Source organism: Epinephelus lanceolatus, chromosome 1, assembly GCF_041903045.1.
Source record: "Epinephelus lanceolatus isolate andai-2023 chromosome 1, ASM4190304v1, whole genome shotgun sequence".
NCBI lineage: Eukaryota > Metazoa > Chordata > Actinopteri > Perciformes > Serranidae > Epinephelus > Epinephelus lanceolatus.
Window position 1 is genome coordinate 53,586,141 of NC_135734.1, and position 20,344 is coordinate 53,606,484.

The 20,344-nt window shown below is 44.7% G+C and overlaps 1 protein-coding gene across 2 annotated transcripts; it reads left to right on the forward strand.

Moving 5' to 3' along the window:
- Nucleotides 1-394: 394 nt before the first annotated feature.
- On the forward strand, nucleotides 395-20,267 carry mkrn2 (makorin, ring finger protein, 2). Of its 2 annotated transcripts, XM_033625623.2 has the most exons (10): nucleotides 396-658; nucleotides 12,671-12,799; nucleotides 13,264-13,391; nucleotides 14,045-14,185; nucleotides 14,319-14,494; nucleotides 16,119-16,184; nucleotides 16,257-16,405; nucleotides 18,816-18,926; nucleotides 19,701-19,845; nucleotides 19,920-20,267. In XM_033625623.2, the coding sequence occupies exons 1-10, from the start codon at nucleotides 633-635 to the stop codon at nucleotides 20,085-20,087; spliced, it is 1,239 nt and encodes a 412-aa protein (XP_033481514.1). In that variant the 5' UTR covers nucleotides 396-632; the 3' UTR covers nucleotides 20,088-20,267. The 2 variants fall into 2 exon arrangements, with proteins under 2 accessions (XP_033481515.1, XP_033481514.1); XM_033625624.2 differs by lacking the exon at nucleotides 14,045-14,185 and having other exon boundaries at nucleotides 395-658.
- The last annotated feature ends 77 nt before the right edge of the window (nucleotides 20,268-20,344 follow it).

The following is a 20,344-nucleotide window of genomic DNA, read 5'->3' on the forward strand; positions in this document are numbered from 1 at the left end:
TCAAGACAGCGCACATCGTTCGAGTGAACGTTTACTTTGGTTCTTCAGCATTACATCCAAGAGTGCAACAACAATAATAGTCCGGGTAGGAACATATGTGTACTAACTGCAGGAGAGTCTGTACGTCACTATATTACAAGTCACAGTAAGGTCATATTAAGGTCATACATGGGATTTATATCTGGTTATTTGCAGGAACCGATGAGTTCAGCACTGTTCATTAACTTAGCTATATGACATATGAATATGACAGCAGCAATAGTTGAACGTTTCCATGGCAACGAGTAAAACAGACGAGGGCTGTCTATCAGCTGCTGCAGTCTCTGCCCTTAGACGCTACGTGATGACGGTAAATACGTCACACTACGTACAACTGAAGTCTGCCAGGGCTCAGTCCTCAGGTCCAGAGGGTGGACATTTAGATTCAGCCTCCGTGTCCACACTGTCTGAGGACAGCTGCAAGACTCACCGACAGTAACAAGAAAACGTTTGTGACTCAGGACACGCCCCCAGTGACGTCAGCTGATCGTAGGAACGTTCGTGCTGTGATTGCTGTTTTCTGTCGGACCGTTTTAAACGGGACACCAACAAGACAACTTGGAAGCAGCTCCGTTTGTAGCTCCGCGAGGAAGATGAGCACCAAACAGGTGACCTGCAGGTGAGTCTGTCTGTCTGTCAGTCACCTGTCTGTTTGTCTGTCACCTGTCTGTCCGTTAGTGTCGGGCGCTCTGTCTGTGTGACGCGCTAGCCTCGTGCTAATGTTTTTAGCTGTTAGCTGTTAGCTAGTGCTCCGTTTGAAGTTAAAACTCAGACTAACGAACATTACGTGACTGATCCGTCTGCTGCAGGTTAAACACGTCACAAACAAACATAGTCCGGTAACCGGTGACGTTATGACGTCACAGGAACGGAGTTCGTAAAGGCCCGTCAGCACATTTCAGACACAAAACAGTTCAACCTGTTTACATAAACATTAGGCTAACAAACAAACAGAAAACAAGAGATCAAACCAAACAAAGAAGCTTGCAAACATCAACAATCTGATCAGCTGTGTCCTCGTGACGTCAGAGTGATACGTTCAGGTCTACGGAGGACATAACACTGTGACGTTAGACTAAATGTTTCTCAGGTCAGGGTCCAGGCTCAGACCTGCGGCGCTAAACCATTGAAAGTAGAAACAGACCTGTGATGCTGACAAGTGCTTTCAAGTCTGTAGGACCCACAGGGAGTCGTCTGAGCATGACCATGATAACACGTGTTAAACTGGTGTCTGATCTTCTGTGGATCTATTAATGGTTCTGTTCATGGTCCTGTTCATGTATCTATTCATGGTTCTGTTCATGGTTCTGTTCATGGATCTATTCATGGTTCTGTTCATGGTTCTGTTCATGGATCTATTCATGGTTCTGTTCATGGATCTATTCATGGTTCTGTTCATGGTTCTGTTCATGGTTCTGTTCATGGATCTGTTCATGGTTCTGTTCATGGATCTATTCATGGTTCTGTTCATGGTTCTGTTCATGGTTTTGTTCATGGTTCTGTTCATGGATCTGTTCATGGTTTTGTTCATGGATCTGTTCATGGTTTTGTTCATGGTTCTGTTCATGGATCTGTTCATGGTTTTGTTCATGGATCTATTCATGGTTCTGTTCATGGATCTGTTCATGGATCTGTTCATGGATCTGTTCATGGATCTATTCATGGTTCTGTTCATGGATCTGTTCATGGATCTGTTCATGGATCTGTTCATGGTTTTGTTCATGGATCTGTTCATGGTTCTGTTCATGGATCTATTCATGGTTCTGTTCATGGATCTGTTCATGGATCTATTCATGGTTCTGTTCATGGTTCTGTTCATGGTTTTGTTCATGGTTCTGTTCATGGTTTTGTTCATGGATCTATTCATGGTTCTGTTCATGGTTTTGTTCATGGTTCTGTTCATGGTTTTGTTCATGGATCTGTTCATGGATCTGTTCATGGTTCTGTTCATGGTTCTGTTGTGTGTTGAAAATGTATTTAAAAGTTAAATAAAATCCCAAATCTGAAAACTTTATTAACAAACCACAGACTGTGTCTGAAACATGTTGAGCTGAGGTTAGAGAGTGTCAGGTGAGCGTTACCTGTCAGTATCAGGTGGATGTTACCTGTCAGTATCAGGTGAGCGTTACCTGTCAGTGTTAGGTGGATGTTACCTGTCAGTGTCAGGTGAGCGTTACCTGTCAGTGTCAGGTGGGTGTTACCTGTCAGTATCAGGTGAGCGTTACCTGTCAGTGTCAGGTGAGTGTTACCTGCCAGTGTCAGGTGAGCGTTACCTGTCAGTGTCAGGTGGGTGTTACCTGTCAGTATCAGGTGGGTGTTACCTGTCAGTGTCAGGTGGGCGTTATCTGTCAGTGTCAGGTGGGTGTTACCTGTCAGTATCAGGTGAGTGTTACCTGTCAGTATCAGGTGAGTGTTACCTGTCAGTGTCAGGTGGGTGTTACCTGTCAGTATCAGGTGAGCGTTACCTGTCAGTGTCAGGTGGGTGTTACCTGTCAGTGTCAGGTGGGTGTTACCTGTCAGTATCAGGTGAGCGTTACCTGTCAGTATCAGGTGAGTGTTACCTGTCAGTGTCAGGTGGGTGTTACCTGTCAGTGTCAGGTGGGCGTTACCTGTCAGTGTCAGGTGAGTGTTACCTGTCAGTGTCAGGTGGGTGTTACCTGTCAGTATCAGGTGAGCGTTACCTGTCAGTATCAGGTGAGTGTTACCTGTCAGTGTCAGGTGGGCGTTACCTGTCAGTGTCAGGTGAGTGTTACCTGTCAGTATCAGGTGAGCGTTACCTGTCAGTATCAGGTGGATGTTACCTGTCAGTATCAGGTGAGCGTTACCTGTCAGTATCAGGTGAGTGTTACCTGTCAGTGTCAGGTGGGTGTTACCTGTCAGTGTCAGGTGGGCGTTACCTGTCAGTGTCAGGTGAGTGTTACCTGTCAGTATCAGGTGAGCGTTACCTGTCAGTATCAGGTGGATGTTACCTGTCAGTATCAGGTGAGCGTTACCTGTCAGTGTCAGGTGGGTGTTACCTGTCAGTATCAGGTCAGCGTTACCTGTCAGTATCAGGTGGGTGTTACCTGTCAGTATCAGGTGAGCGTTACCTGTCAGTATCAGGTGAGTGTTACCTGTCAGTATCAGGTGAGTGTTACTTGCCAGTGTGAGGTGAGTGTTACCTGTCAGTATCAGGTGAGCGTTACCTGTCAGTATCAGGTGAGTGTTACCTGTCAGTATCAGGTGAGTGTTACCTGTCAGTGTCAGGTGAGTGTTACCTGTCAGTATCAGGTGAGTGTTACCTGCCAGTGTGAGGTGAGTGTTACCTGTTAGTGTCAGGTGAGTGTTACCTGTCAGTATCAGGTGAGTGTTACCTGTCAGTGTCAGGTGGGCGTTACCTGTCAGTGTCAGGTGAGTGTTACCTGTCAGTATCAGGTGAGCGTTACCTGTCAGTATCAGGTGGATGTTATCTGTCAGTATCAGGTGAGTGTTACCTGTCAGTGTCAGGTGGGTGTTACCTGTCAGTATCAGGTCAGCGTTACCTGTCAGTATCAGGTGGGTGTTACCTGTCAGTATCAGGTGAGCGTTACCTGTCAGTATCAGGTGAGTGTTACCTGTCAGTATCAGGTGAGTGTTACTTGCCAGTGTGAGGTGAGTGTTACCTGTCAGTATCAGGTGAGCGTTACCTGTCAGTATCAGGTGAGTGTTACCTGTCAGTATCAGGTGAGTGTTACCTGCCAGTGTGAGGTGAGTGTTACCTGTTAGTGTCAGGTGAGTGTTACCTGTCAGTGTCAGGTGAGTGTTACCTGTCAGTATCAGGTGAGCGTTACCTCTCAGTATCAGGTGAGTGTTACCTGTCAGTATCAGGTGAGTGTTACTTGCCAGTGTGAGATGAGTGTTACCTGTCAGTATCAGGTGAGTGTTACCTGTCGGTGTCAGGTGGGTGTTACCGGTCAGTATCAGGTGAGTGTTACCTGCCAGTGTGAGGTGAGTGTTACCTGTTAGTGTCAGGTGGGTGTTACCTGTCAGTGTCAGGTGAGTATTACCTGTCAGTGTCAGGTGAGTGTTACCTGTCAGTATCAGGTGAGTGTTACCTGTTGGTGTCAGGTGGGTGTTACCGGTCAGTATCAGGTGAGTGTTACCTGTTAGTGTCAGCTAAGTGTTACCTGTCAGTATCAGGTGAGTCACATTAAATTTAATAGTTTGACATGGTTATTCACGTTAGTTTTCCTTTCATTTTCTGAGATGGCAAACAAGATGTCCACTCATATTTATGAGGTACATGGGACGAAATTGCCGTTTGCCGGTGTAAATATTTTCAACACGTCCGCTCTCGGGTCATCATCATCATGAGTGACTTCAGTATCAGCTGTTATAGCAGACGTTCGATTACAGGAGCATCTGTAGTATGGGGCTGTACCCAAATATTCGGATATTCGAATATTCGTTTCTATGGGTAGGTATTTGTTATGAAAATTTGGTACTCGATATTAGTTTTTTTATTTACTTTAAAAAAAAAAAAAAATTGAAACTTTTTTTGGTGCTAAATGTAGTCTTTTTGTTGTTGGTAAATGTAGGTTATCAATAAAAATCAAAACTTTTAAATTGCATTGTTAAAAATGTGAAAATATAGTTTAGCCTACCAACGGAGCTTGTGTGCACAGCACGCTTGAGCGCATCTGTCTGAGGCTGTGGATCAATGCCAAGTTTTACCACTTTATCACTATTCCCTCTAAGGGCAATTCCATGCAAATGTCAACCTCACCATGAAAAAATAAAGTAGCCATATTTATAACAAAACCCATTTAAAATGTATCATCAAGGTCTATATTTTGAAGTTCAAAATACATTTGATCACAATATTCATGCAAATACATGTTTTTCCTCACTACAATGAGGAGACACAATAATGTAAAAATGTATTTTTCAGTGAACAAAATTGTATGACTTTCTGAATGGCCAGAATGCAGGGCACGACAGTGCGAGCGTTTCACTTGCATTTGCGACTAAAAATAGGTGTGTGCGAACTGTAGAAAATATTTAGGGGCACATGTGCGCATAAAAAAAATCAGCCGAAGGAGCCTATATTTTTGTCAATAAAAAAATATGATAATCTAACCGCAAATGTTGGAGGAACTCCAGCCGCCTTCCCTCTTCCCCGTGTGACACGGTTATGGGCGGTTTTCCAAGCCACTGTCAGCATAATGAATATAACGGCCGGGGTCCACAGCGTAGCGTCACAGCGTATTCATATGGGCTCCACTGACTGCGTACGGAAGCGACACGTAGAGAAGCCGAGCCGAGAGGCTGCATGTAGGCTGCATGAAATGTTAAAGCATTTTCCACCTAAGTTATTACATATATTTGTGTTATCTACAAGTTTACTGTACTGTTTGTCATCTACTCGCTTTCAAATGTCCGCCACGGACATTTACACAATGTCACGGATAAACATGGGTAAATGCATGAAAAAAAGTCATCACATATCACCTCTGATAATGGTTTATTCATTTAAAAACACATTGTGCTCGTTTAGCACACTATTTCTTGTAGTTTTTATCTGCTGGAGGGTCGCGTAGGGGAGCGTAGCACGACAAAAATAGAAGAGCATCCTAAAATAGAGAGTTGTCGCACCGCTCCCGTTGCCGGTGGAGTCGCTGTAATTGATTAACAGGGGGGCGAGCTGCTACGGGACTCGCGCTGCAGATGTGTCGCGCCGCTGACGTGCCCGGTGGACCCCGGCCGTAAGTCCCACTGTCGGCAGGGTGGAAATAAGTCAAAGTGTGGCGGAGGCACACAGTTTTTGCTATGGGCAATGTGGGCGACCGCCCAGGGCGCAATCTATGTCAGGGCGCACAAGCGCCCTCTAAAAAACCCCAAAACAAACAAACAACAACAAAAAAAAACTCTCCAGTTTTCTAGACTACCGCTCATTTCCACGTCAAGTTAGTGGAGTGGGCGCTGGGGCGCCCCTATTATCATGGCGGTTGTGACAGGAATACGGCGGAGGATCATAGTGCGCAAGATAATGGCTTACCGCGACAGAGAAGTCCGACTCCAGGTCTAGTAATTTCCTCTTTCGTTGGTGTCATGACTGTCCAGTAGTACCTGGACAACCGAGCCGTGGTGGCACACAGGTATGTGGCGTGTCAGAGGAGAAACGAGCCGTTCACATTTCTGTCTTGTGGCAGCCAGGTAATGGTCCACAAACCTCACCGCACTTTAGGGACTGTTCTTTACTTATGAAGGGACTGTCAGGGGAGGAGGGTGGCTGGTTGATTTTTATCTTATTTATTTATTTTATTTTGATCCCCCCTATGTTAATCACTTATTGATGCAGTTAGGGACCGTTCTCCACGGCCAGGCTGTCGGCTGGGTGGGAATAAGTCAAAGTGTGGTGGAGAAGAGGGACCGGGAAAAGAGGCTCCGTTCTCCCCATAGTTAGGGACCGTTCGCCACGGTACCGCTGCTGGGCAGGGTGGAAATAAGTCCTGCAGAGTTTCAGAGGACCTGGACAATGTTTTATGATAGTAATAACATTATATAAGATAATCATATTACAAAGATAATATATATAAGATAATAACATTAAAGACAAAATTAATTTGCAATACTTTTTCGTGATGATTTTACCTGTCTGTACATTTTGTATACAAATTAATTAAATAATTTTGCTTGTAAATGTCTATTTGCATCATGTTTATTACGGAAAACACATTATTTGATCAATTTACATTGTGCCCCTAAAGTTCTTTGTGCGCTCCTTACTTTTTCAACTTAGGAGCACATGTGCTCCTTGGGAAAAAAGTTAGCGTCAAGCCCTGCCAGAATGGAAAAAAAAAAATCACCTACAGATGTCTTCTAACCTCACTTTTTATCAGGAAGGGCTGTTGTATCAATATGTAAATCAGTTATGTACTTTGTGTCTTTCCATTGGCCGGTGGAACGTGCTGTTATGATGCCCGTTTATGGGACAACTCATGTAACGTCCATAACATTTTTTAGGGAAAGTTGTCATAAAACATGCATTTGGAAAGCAATGTCAGCCAAACTTTCTAAGCAAAGCTAACTTTTAGAAAGATGACATATTAGCAACAATTGTCATCCTGGTCTTATTTTTTGTATTATTTACGAGCGCTACGGACGTTACCGTGACAGACGTCACATATTGTAGAGTCGATCATATGAACCCCAGTCCATGTGTGAATGTTGATTACACTGTATCACATTAATGGTTACACCCCACTGTTAAACCTACTGCTCTTGTGGCTCGCTGTGTAGTGTTTACTATCATCCTGAATGAGCTATTTGCAGGGATGGGCTGCCGACATGTGAAAAATGTTACTGTATGACATGAATACGCTGGTAGCCTCTCACGATAATACTGCTCTTCTTGTTCGCTGTTTACTAGGGTTGAGCCCGCGAGTATCCGGTGCGGATAAAGCACTTTTGACGAGTATGAGTATTATGTAATACGAGTCATTATCTGTGTTCGTGATGAATGAAAATCCTATAGCTGACCATGTCCACATTCTGTGATAAGCCAGTCACACACAGCGCACCTCCCCTACACACACACACAGTCACTGCAGCTGTGCCCCGCTCCGCTGACACACACACACACACACACACACACACACACAGTGACAACCTCTCTGTCAATCACTCACGTTTGACAGGTCACGTCTCATCTCTCTTCAATACCGGTTAGGTTTTCTTCAGCTCGCTCTCACATCGGTTTGTAATTATTTATAGTCAGTAGAGATTCTGGTAAACTTGATTCGTAACAGACGCAGTGCTTTTGTTAGAGCTGAATGCGACTCGCCTCTGTTTTTTTTTTTTTTTTTGGTTCGTCTTCATTAAAGTAAATGAAGATCTGAAAAAAACAGCTCAGAACTATTTGATCAGTAGAACATTTCTCTCTCTCTCTCTCTCTCTCTCTATACACACACACCATAATCAGCATTATGTTTAACTTTGCGTATAAAAGACAAAGAACATTAGGTAGTAAAAAAAAAAAATCGCACTGTCTGGTCATAAAAATCATTTAAAAAATCATATAAAAAACTGCATTTTCCTTAATTGCCAACTGCATGTGTTGTATTCATTGATGCACTTAAGAATATTCATGTTCTGTGTTTCTAAGAAAAGACCAATGGGTGTACTGCCTGTCATCTCGACTCGTGCATTATTAAAATTCACTTGACAGCTGTCACTCTGAGGTGATTTATGACCAGTCAGTCGCATCCAAAAAGGTAACGCCTACTATGTAGTCTACCGGTATGTAATCGATCAGTAGTAGAGTAAATGATTTCTCAGACTACAACATAGATCCAGACTGGTTTGACCCTTTAAATGGGCCACTGAAGTCAAACACATGTGGGTAAAGCCCTATTTTTGATTGTTTTTTTTGTCTATTTCAGACGTGTAACATCCATAACGCAAAAATGTAACATCCGTAACGGCACTTTTTTGTGATTCTTTCCTTAACAGGAAAAAAAAAGTTTTCCTAAATGTGCTTTTTGGGTACCTCAAACCCTTCCCTACAAAATGATATTAAACATGTTAGTCTTTGAAAGAACAATTCACAGAGTTTTCATCATGTGTTCAGTGAGTCCGAAAAGCTTGTCCATTTCCGTAACATCCATAACGCTGGGTATTTTGTCACTTCTCTCAAAATCCAAAGGGTCAAAACATTTCATATTGCAGGCTTATCTTTATCCCAATAAGTGTAACTAAAATATGTATATTCAATTTTCTAATTCAAATCAATGCCTTGTCAATGTTAAGTAAGGATAGACCGATACATCGGCCGGCCGATATATCGGGCCGATATTTGAGTTTTTTTACTTGTATCGGCATCGACCGATACGCGCGTGGGTTCGCGGATTAATTTTTCCCTGGCATGATTTACAGACAGGCATCCACGGGCAGCTCTGTGTTGCCGGAAGACCCTGCAGCGCACATGCAGCGAATCCTACTGTGTACAGTAGTTGTTGTTTTATTTATGCTTCAGCTTAAATATTTGTTTATTTTATAAAGACATTACTGGAAGATTTAAGAGCACTGAACTCTTTTTTTTATTTGAATGTATAATAATAATAATAATAATAATAATAATAATATTTTACCTGTTCTACCTCAACTTTCCATCTTGTTTTAGTATTTTTTTACTGTTCAATAAATGTTTCTTATTTTAAACTTGAGACCTGTAATATTTGTTATCATTGTGTCATTTTTTTTATGTAAATTGAGGGAGCAAAAGCAGTATCGGCCCCAAATATCGGCTCAAGAAAATCGGTAGTCCATAATCGGTCATCGGCTAAGGGTGATGGAAAAAAATCGGTATCGGCATCGGCTCTAAAAAATCCATATCGGTCTATCCCTAATGTTAAGCTTAGTTTCCAATTTTCTCTCTGAATGTAACATCCATAACGCTGGAATTGCCCCTAACTTGTAGCTGTTTTTTCGTTATCTTTTGAATTTAATATGAATTATGGAACTGTTTTTGTCAGCGTTTGTTTCCCTTGTTTTGTACAATAAATTATTGTTTAAAGTTTGAACAAGTTTCTTGAGTGAGTGACACAAGTGTGTTTTGAAAGTGTGTGGACTGTCACCTGCTCAATGCATCAGTACCTTCAGATGCCATGACAGTAATAGCCAATAATGTCAAAATATCATTTACAGACCGATTTAACAGACGATCACTGCTGCCTGACCCGCAGGTCCATTTGCAGGTCCCGCGGGTTACAGGTCGACCCGTGCATCACTACTCAGCTCAGTCTATAAGACTGTATACACAACAGTAAGGCTATAGACATTATATTCTATTCAGGCCGGCAGAACCAGCAGCGCATCGGCTCTACAGTGCACGGCACTGCTGATTAACCATTTTATGGCAGCACAGAGTGTCTGTCAGCAACCAATTACTTGCAGAGGCTTCCTACAACTTGTTTCCACGGTTCCGATTTAATCAGAAGACAAATTAAACAGGATGACTAGCCAATGTGAAAATCAAAAGAAAGCATAGAATAATGTACTGAAGGAGACTGTTGTGCCATCACATTTTTTTGTGGTTTGAGAGCAAAGATCCGGTCACCACTGTGCAAAACTCTGTAATACAATTAGGTCAGAAAAATCCCCGGAGTCTGCTACCGCCGCTGGTCCTGTAGAAGTTTGAAAGGAAGCCAGACTTTCTTGAAGAGGTTGAAATGGACGTCTGTGAAGTTGCAGAGGTCCTGGAGACGGTCAGGAGGACATTTGACATCCAGTACAGTGAGGACACTTTCAGAGTTGATCAGGGGCGGCTGGCCAATAGAGGGTGATAGGGCGCTGCCCTCCTTGAGCCACAAAAGAAAAGAAAGATGATTATCATTATTGTCATATATACACACAATATATTAATTATTCTGATAATTTTCACTTAAAACAGCTCCTCCTGCCTCTGAATATCCAATCAGATGCAGTGTGAAGTCACGTTCCGGCCCTTTGGGGCGATATCAGCCTGGCTGGGTTCCGGGAGGGCTCGCCCCAACGTGTTTTTGTCTTACATAAACCACCAAGTATCATTCATGTGCTCATCGGATGGTCCGATTTCCCATGTCGGGAAGTCGTTCTTACTTCAATGTGTGTTCATGAGCGTTTAAGTTGTAATGTGGAGACATCCTGGACATTACGAAGAAGATGTGTTGTATTTTATCACTCAAAATGTTTAAAAAACACGTCGTCAACCGTTTCCACTGAAATATTGCTTTACGGTCGGAAACTCATTTTTCCGATTATTCCGACATCACACGAGGCAGCGCTACTGCGCAGCTGTCACATTCAAGAAAAACATGGCTAACGTTTCCAAGAGGCTTTTTAACCATATAGGCATAGTGCGTCCAAATTCACACCTGTTCTTCTCTATTGATTTTCTACACGACCGTTCATCATAGCGAGAAGCCACTCATGTCACGTGAAACAGCGGAACCGCAGCTATACAACAAGACCAAGCACTTGTCGGTAGTCCATTGTTTTCACTAGGAAAAAAAAAGATAAAATTACACTTAAATGATGTATAACAAAGCTTTCATACAGCTTTGCACACACATTACTTTTGGATGGATTACTCGTGAACGCAGGCTCACACAGAAATGCCACGCATATCACATGAAAGCGCAGGAGCAGAGCTTTCCAATGATACCACACACATCACTGTGCTGTCATCTCATCATGCTATAGATCAATTGTCTACAAAATAAAAACCTGACGAATTTCTTTACAATCCATTATACAGATCTTGTTATCAGTCACTTCATATAGTGAGGAATATCGTATCTTACCACGTCTTAGGCTTGTGTGTGTTTCTCCCTGTCTATCCACATTTGTAGTCCAGCTTTCAAGATGCAAATATCTCCATATTGTCCAGTTGACACTCCATCAAACTACATGTCAAGACCAGCACACGACAGGGCAGTGGTCACCATATACATTGAGGGGACACGTACCCCCCCCATGTCCAAAATGTCCCCCCAATATATAACTGAAACTGAAAAACAACAACAAAAAAATCGTTCAGGTCAGGTCAAAGAACAGCAATACTTTGTGATGTGCATTGTATTAAGTTGTAGGGTATGCCTGCATTTATTCCTTTAATCAGAACACAAAATGAATTTCCACTTAGCTATGATAAAATGTTTTCTGATTAAGACTGACAATGACTCAGTGAATACCTTACTCAGTTTTATCTGATTAATGGTAAAATAGGTCTCTCTTCACATTCAAAGGTATTTGTGTGTAGAGTTCTCAATTTCAACCCGAGCCCAACCCGAATAAGCCCGTGTGTGTGTGTGTGTAAGGGGGATGATAATAGGGCTATAATAACTAAGCAAGAAGAATATGCAAATTATAAAAATAAAGAATGCTGAATTCCGTTCTGACGAAAAAAAAAAAAACTAAAACAAGAGATATGCTGCTGTGAAGTGTGAGCAAAGTTCAGTCAGTCAGCGTTCAGGTGCAGGAAAAGTGTTGAGAGCGGCTGCGGCTTATTAAATGCAGTGGCGCAGCGCTACATGATGCGCAATGGTTGCTCTCCCCCATGCTGACGTTGAAGCCTGTCTGTCTGGTAATATTATTTTGGGACATGAATGATTGGTTGGCTTTAAGTGATTAAAGATACTGTATTTGAGCCAGGGAAGCCAGACTGCTGAGGCGCACAGGGGGAGCATCATTTTTCCCCCCTTCCTTTTAAAAAACAACAACTCAGATTCAGTGGGGCTCGGACCCAGTGATGTATGTGATGATGTCGGGCCGAGACAGTTTCGGGCTTCAAGTCCTTCAGGTCATTTCGGTTTCGGGTTGAATTTTTGGGCCCATTGAGAACTCTATTTGTGTGGTCAAACTGATGAAAATCAATCTGTTGATGACCACAGTGGCTTGTTCAGTCATTGTAGAGCCAAATTAATTAAAATTTACCCGTTGAGTAAATGGGCCAATGGGTAAATGACCCATTTACCCATTGGGTCACCTCAGCCATCATCACAACAATTGCCCCCCCCCTGACAAATTTGGCAGGAGCAGCCACTGGAGTTGATAACCTGCAAGTGTGTTTGTTGAAAGCTGGGGATGTCACTTCCTGTGCAGCAGGTGTAAAAGCTACGATGTGTTTCAGGTACTTCCTCCACGGTGTGTGCAGAGAGGGGAGCCGCTGTCTGTTCTCTCATGACCCAACCAACAGTAAACCCTCCACCATCTGCAAGTTCTACCAGAGAGGAGTGTGTGCCTACGGAGAACGCTGCAGGTAACACTCACCTGTAACACATACCTGACAGGTAACACTCACCTGACAGGTAACACTCACCTGTAACACTCATCTGACAGCTAATACTCACCTGAAACACACCCCTGACAGGTAACACTCACCTGTAACAATTACCTGACAGGTAACACTGGCCTGACAGGTAACACTCACCTGTAACAATTACCTGACAGGTAAAACTCACCTGTAACACACACCTGGCAGGTAGGCCTAACACTCGCTTGTAACACTCACCTGTATCGCACACCTGACAGGTAACACTCACCTGTGACACACACCTGACATGTAACACTCACCTGTAACACTCACCTGACAGGTAACTGTCACCAGACAGGCAACATCTAATCCTCTGTTTACTGTCACCACACTGACAGCAGTGACACCTGTCCCTGTAGGAGGTTACATCAATTTCTGTGTGTATTCAGGTGTGTGTGACCTGTCTGCAGGTATGATCACATCAAATCTTCATCCAGAGGAGGAGGGGGAGGAGCTTCAGAGGATCACGTAGGTGTAGGAGGAGCTGGGGGCAGGGTCAGAGGTGGAGTAAGGAAGACGGTGGTCCTCAGAGAAAGAGGTGAATGGCACACTCAGACATGTCAGCCATGTTGGAAATGTCACATTGCACACCTTTGTAGTTGGTCTTAGTAGGGAGGTACGTCATATCCTTTAGGTATGTTCCTTCTTTAGGTATGTCACTTCCTTTGGGTATGTCACTTCCTTTAGTACGTCCCTTCCTTTTGGCATGTCACTTCCTTTAAGTTTGTCCCTTCCTTTTGGTACGTCACTTCCTTTAGTACGTCCCTTCCTTTTGGCATGTCACTTCCTTTAAGTTTGTCCCTTCCTTTTGGTACGTCACTTCCTTTAGTACGTCCCTTCCTTTTGTCATGTCACTTCCTTTTGGTATGTCATTTTCATTTCATATGTCACTTCCTTTTCATACTTCATCTCCTTTAGGTATGTCCCTTCCTTTCTGGTATGTCACATCTTTCACATGTCTTTCTTTAGGAATGACACTTGGTTCAGCTACATCACTTGTCTCTTCCTTTACATATGTCTTTCTTCCTGTCTGTCTCTCCCTGTCTGTCTGTCTGTCTGTCGCTTCCTGTCTGTCTGTCTGTGTGTGTGTGTGTCTCTCTCTCTCTCTCTCTTCCTGTTTGTCTGTCTCTTCCTGTCTGTCTCTCTCCTTACTGTCTGTCTGTCTCTGTCCTCCTCCTCTCTGTCTCCCAGTCCTGGGCGTGGACAGTATGTTTGGGTGTCCAGCAGACACTTTGGGGTCAGAGGTCACGGGGGCGTCAGCGGCGGCAGCAGCTCCTCAGTCATACGTGGACGCCATCAGGACAGGTCTGAACGCTTCAGCAAAGGAACAAGGTGGTATAAAATGCTGGCCTCTGATTGGCTGGTAGTGGTCTGTGATGTCATCAGTAGCACATGAGGTGATGTGGTGTTCCATGAAGTTTATCACCAGCTGTGTTTTATGTATGTTAATCTGTGCTCTCTGCAGCCCCTCCTCCTGTGGGCGGAGCTTACCAGGACCTCCCCCAGCTGTGTCCCTATGCTGCTGCAGGACACTGTTACTATGAAGACAACTGTACGTATCTCCATGGCGACCTGTGTGAGGTGTGTGGGCTGCAGGTGCTCCACCCCCACGACCCCGAGCAGAGGAGAGCGCATGAAAAGGTGCGCACGTTACTGTGATGTGATGGAGCAGGTGAACGAGTGGTTAACGAGGGGTTTATCATGTTTCTGTGGAATCATTATGAGTCATGTCGACTTTACACCACAATGAATCATCCTGTGATTCACTACAGTTTCCATTCATCCATTCATGTATTCATCTATTCACTTATCCATCCATCCATCCATCCAGCAATGCTTCCCAGCTCCTCCTGGAGGATCCCGAGGCGTTCCCAGACCAGATAAGATCTATAATCCCTCCAGTGTGTTCTGGGTCTGCCCCGGGGCCTCCTACCAGCTGGACCAGGAGGATCCTGATCAGATCCAAGATTCGCTTTATAGTCATTTTCACTGGGTACATTTCAGATGCTTGTATCTGTGACCTCATTCTTTCAGTCACTACCCAGAGCTCATGACCATAGGTGAGGGTTGGGACGGAGATGGACTAGGAAATAGAAAGCTTTGATTTCCCGCTCAGCTCCCTCTGATACATGACAGTCTAGCACAGTGCCTGCATCAGTGCAGATGCCGCGCCAGACACTCTCCATTCTACCCTCACTGTGAACAAGACTCTGAGATACATGAACTCCTTCTCTTGAGGCAGTAGCTCTCTTCCAACCCGCAATCCACCGTTCTCCAGCAGAGAACCATGACCTCAAACTGGGAGGTGCTGACTCTGATCCCGACCGCTTCACACTCAGCCACAAACCGCCCCAGGTCATGCTGGAGGTTACTGTGTGATGAAGCCAACAGAACCACATCATCTGCAAACAGCAGAGATGAAATCCTGAGGTCTCCCAACTGGACCCCTTTCTCCCCCTGGCTGCACCTCGAGATCCTGTCTGGCTCACATTGTCTCATGACAGGTGGACGTCCTCGCAGTGTCTCATGACAGGTGGACGTCCTCGCAGTGTCCCATGACAGGTGGGCATCCTCACAGTGTCTCATCCGGCCCTTGACACTAATCTTGTATTTGTGTTGTGAAGTTTGAAGACGAGCTGTGATCCGGTTTTACTCCAGCTGGTCGGAGACGTTGTTGATACTGTCCCAGGTTCTGAGTGCCCTGCTGGTTCTTGTCTTCTGATTCTGAACTGTCTCAGAGCAGTCTTTGTCTCTTTACATTGAACCTTTGGACAGCGTTTGGTTCCACATGTTCTGAACTAGATCACGTTTGTAGTGAGGACTCTGTCCCACTGATGAAGAAGTCCGTCCTCACTGTGTCAGAACCAGTTGGACTTTGAATCAGTTCCTCAGTGAGACAGAGAGACGACACAGTGATTAGTCTGACTGAAACCAATCCGTTATCAATAAGTTTTAATATGAGACATGTAGAGTCACTCAGACATGTCCCATCTGAGACATGTCCCATCAATGAGACTAAAGTTCTTCTTTGAGCTGCTCCCTTTAGGGGGCGCCACAGCTAATCATCTGCCTCCATCTAACACTATCCTCTGCATCCTCTTCTCTCACACCAACCATCACTTAACAGTGTTAATAAATGAGACTAAACAACTTCATATAAAACGCACCTGAAACACTCTGTCCCTCTCTCTCTGTCTGTCTGTCCCTCTGTGTGTCCCCTTCTCTGTCTGTCTGTCTGTCTGTCTGTCCCTCTGCCTGCCTGCAGATGTGTCTTCTGGCCTTCGAGGCAGACATGGAGAAGGCGTTTGCGGCCCAGCTGAGTCAGGACAAGGTGGGTTGAGTCTGTCCCGAATCAGGATGTTGTCATGGTGACAGTCACAGTAACTGTAGTGTTGTTGTCCAGGTGTGTTCCATCTGTATGGAGGTGGTGGTGCAGAAGGTTAACCCGTCAGACCGCAGGTTCGGCATCCTGTCGTCCTGCTGTCACACCTTCTGTCTGTCTTGCATCCGTCAGTGGCGCTGCACCAGAAACTTCAGCAACAAGATCATCAAGTAAGACTGTCTTCATGTGGGACCAGAGTCTGGAACAGGCTGAGTCTCTGTCTGATGTCATGTCAATTTCAATTTTTTCAATTTTATTTATAAAACCCAATATCACAAATCACAATTTGCCTCACAGGGCTTTACAGCATACGACATCCCTCTGTCCTTATGACCCTCACAGCTGATCAGGAAAAACTCCCCAAAAAACCCTTTAACGGGGAAAAAAAAACGGTAGAAACCTCAGGAAGAGCAACTGAGGAGGGATCCCTCTTCCAGGACGGACAGACGTGCAATAGATGTCGTACAGAACAGATCAGCATAATAAATTAACAGTAATCCATATGACACAATGAGACAGAGAGAGAGAGAGATGCAGGTAATGACAGTAGCTTACAACAACATTATTGAAAGTAATAATATTATAGTTATAGTTCTGGCTACTGTGGTACAATATGTTGAAAGTATGTATTAAAATCTGGCAGTATACATGTGTGACAATAGTCATATGTGTATAATAACAGTAGAAGTATGACTAATGACTAATGATGGCAGCAGCAGCAGGAGGCATCTGGCAGGACCACGGCAGCAGCACAACCACACACGTCACACTGTCCAGGCACCGCTGTGATATGAGTTAATCTGAGAGACAGTGGAGCACAAAGGCTCCGGAGAAGAAGCCGAGTTAGTGACTTCCAGAATGGCCGAGTTAGCAAGATGCAGTAATAGAATACGAGAGAGAGAGAGAGAGAGAGAGAGAGAGAGAGGGAGAGAGAGAAGGTGCCCGGTGTATTATAGGGGGATCCTCCAGCAGACTAGGCCTAAGTCAGCCTAACTAGGGGCTGGTACAGGGCAAGCCTGAGCCAGCCCTAACTATAAGCTTTATCAAAGAGGAAAGTCTTAAGTCTAGTCTTAAATGTGGAGACGGTGTCTGCCTCCCGGACCGTAACAGGAAGATGATTCCACAGGAGAGGAGCCTGATAGCTGAAGGCTCTGGCTCCTGATCTACTTTTGGAGACTTTAGGGACCACGAGTAACCCTGCGTTCTCAGAGCGCAGTGTTCTGGTGGGATAATATGGCACTATGAGCTCTCTAAGATATGACGGAGCTTGACCATTTAGAGCTTTATAAGTTAACAGTAGGATTTTAAATTCAATTCTGGATTTTACAGGGAGCCAGTGCAGAGAAGCTAAAACAGGAGAAATATGATCTCGTTTCTTAGTTCCTGTTAGTACACGTGCTGCTGCATTCTGAATTAGCTGGAGAGTTTTTAAGGACTTACTAGAGCTACCTGATAATAGAGAGTTACAGTAATCCAGCCTAGAGGTAACAAAAGCATGGATCAATTTTTCTGCATCTTTTCGGGTCAGGATAAGCCTAATTTTCGCAATATTACGCAGATGAAAAAATGCAGTCCGTGAGGTTTGTTTTAAATGAGAATTAAAAGACAAATCTTGATCAAATATTACTCCGAGGTTTCTTACAGTAGTGCTAGAGGCCAGAGCAATGCCATCTAGAGAAACTATGTCATCAGATAAAGAGTCTCTGAGTTGTTTGGGGCCAAGAACAATAAGTTCAGTTTTGTCTGAATTTAACATCAGGAAATTGGTGCTCATCCAAGTTTTTATGTCTTTAAGGCAGTTATGGAGTTTAGTTAATTGATTACTTTCTTCTGGCTTCATCGATAAATACAACTGAGTATCATCCGCATAACAATGGAAATTTATAGAGTGATTTCTAATGATGTTACCTAAAGGAAGCATATATAGAGTAAATAGGATTGGTCCGAGCACAGAACCTTGCGGAACTCCAAAACAAACTTTAGTACGTAAGGATGATTCATTATGAACGTCAACAAACTGAAAATGATCAGATAAATAAGATTTAAACCAGCTTAGTGCAGAACCTTTTAGGCCAATTAAGTGATCCAGTCTCTGCAGTAGAATTTGATGGTCAATAGTGTCAAACGCCGCACTAAGATCTAATAAAACAAGTACAGAGACAAGTCCTTTGTCTGAAGCAATCAGAAGGTCATTTGTAATTTTAACTAGTGCTGTCTCAGTGCTATGATGCACTCTAAATCCTGACTGAAATTCCTCAAATAAATTATTATCATGGAGAAAATCACACAGCTGGTCTGCGACTACTTTCTCAAGGATCTTTGACATAAAGGGAAGATTAGATATTGGTCTGTAGTTGGCTAACACCTCTGGATCCAGGGTGGGCTTTTTTAGTAGAGGTTTAATTACGGCTACCTTAAAAGACTGTGGTACATAGCCTGTTAATAAGGATATATTGATCATATCTAATATATGAGTGTTAACTAAAGGAAAGACCTCCTTAAGTAGCCTAGTTGGGATGGGGTCTAAGAGACACGTTGTCCATCTGTCCATCTGTCCATCTGTCTGTCTGTCTGTCTCAGGTCGTGTCCAGAGTGTCGAGTCATCTCAGAGTTTGTCATCCCTTCGGTCTGCTGGGTGGAGGACCAGGACAACAAGGACCAGCTGATAGAGCTCTTCAAGTCTGGAGTCAGGTGAGACCATGTGACCTCAGTCAGGGAGACACCACGTCCAACTGTCTGACACACACACACATGTCCAACTGTCTGACACACATGTCCAACTGTCAGGTCAGGCTCAAGCTCAGGTCAGGGTCAGGCTCAGGTCAAGCTCAGGTCAGGCTCAGGTCAGGCTCAGGACATGCTCAGGTCAGGCTCAGGATCAGGTCAGGCTCAGGTCATGCTAGGCTCAGGCTCAGGTTCATGACAGGCTCAGGTCAGGCTCAGGTCAGGCTCAGGTCAGGCTCAGGACAGGCTCAGGTCAAGCTCAGGCTCAGGTCAGGACAGGCTCAGGACAGGTTCAGGTCAGGACAGGCTCAGGTTCATGACAGGCTCAGGTTCATGGCAGGCTCAGGTCAGGACAGGCTCAGGTCAAGCTCAGGCTCAGGTCAGGACAGGCTCAGGACAGGCTCAGGTCAGGACAGGCTCAGGTTCATGACAGGCTCAGGTTCATGGCAGGCTCAGGTCAGGACAGGCTCAGGACAGGCTCAGGTCAAGCTCAGGCTCAGGTCAGGACAGGCTCATGTCAGGCTCACGTCAGGCTCATGTCAGGTTCAGGTCAGGCCGGGGTCGGGACGTTTAACACCTGAGCTGTGACCCAGTGACAACAACGGGACGCCACAGTATAAACTCAGTAAATCATCTCGATGCTGCAGTGAAATCGCCGTCCTTTCTCCCTCCCCTTCCTCATTGCAGGCGAGCCATGCTAATTGGTTTGTTTGATGACGATGTCATTTCCTGTCGTTGCAGTAAGAAGTCCTGTAAGTACTTCGATCAGGGTCGAGGTTCATGTCCGTTCGGAGGGAAGTGTTTGTATCTTCACGCCTTCCCAGACGGAACCCGGGCAGAACCCGACCGGCCGAGGAAGCAGCTGAGCTCCGAGGGGAACGTCCGGGTCAGAACCAGAGAAGTTCATCAGCTTTGTGCTTCTGGGATTTGTAGTTTCTAACCTGTGTCTGTCTGTTTCAGTTCATGAACAACGTCCGTCTGTGGGACTTCATCGAGGAGCGCGAGCAGCGGCCGGCCCCACCCATGCCGTCCCTTGATGATGACATCACAGAACTGAGGGAGCTCTTCATGCAGATGTCAGGGCCGAGCGATGACGGGCCAGAGCCCCCGCCCACTGCGGACCAGTAGACCAGACGGGACCGTACCCTCTGGTTTCTTTGGCACCTGCGGCTCAGGGGGAGGTCCGACTATCCGGGTGGCCATGTTTGAGATGGTGATTCCTGACTGCTGATCGACGATCGATTATTGATCTGTTATGACATTTTATTTATTGTGTAAACAAATAAACACAGAGTCAGTGTGAGGTCATCCTGTGGGCGGGCTTAGTCTTTTTATTTATTTTTAAAATAAACAGCAACAACAACACAGAAACACCAACCACCCTC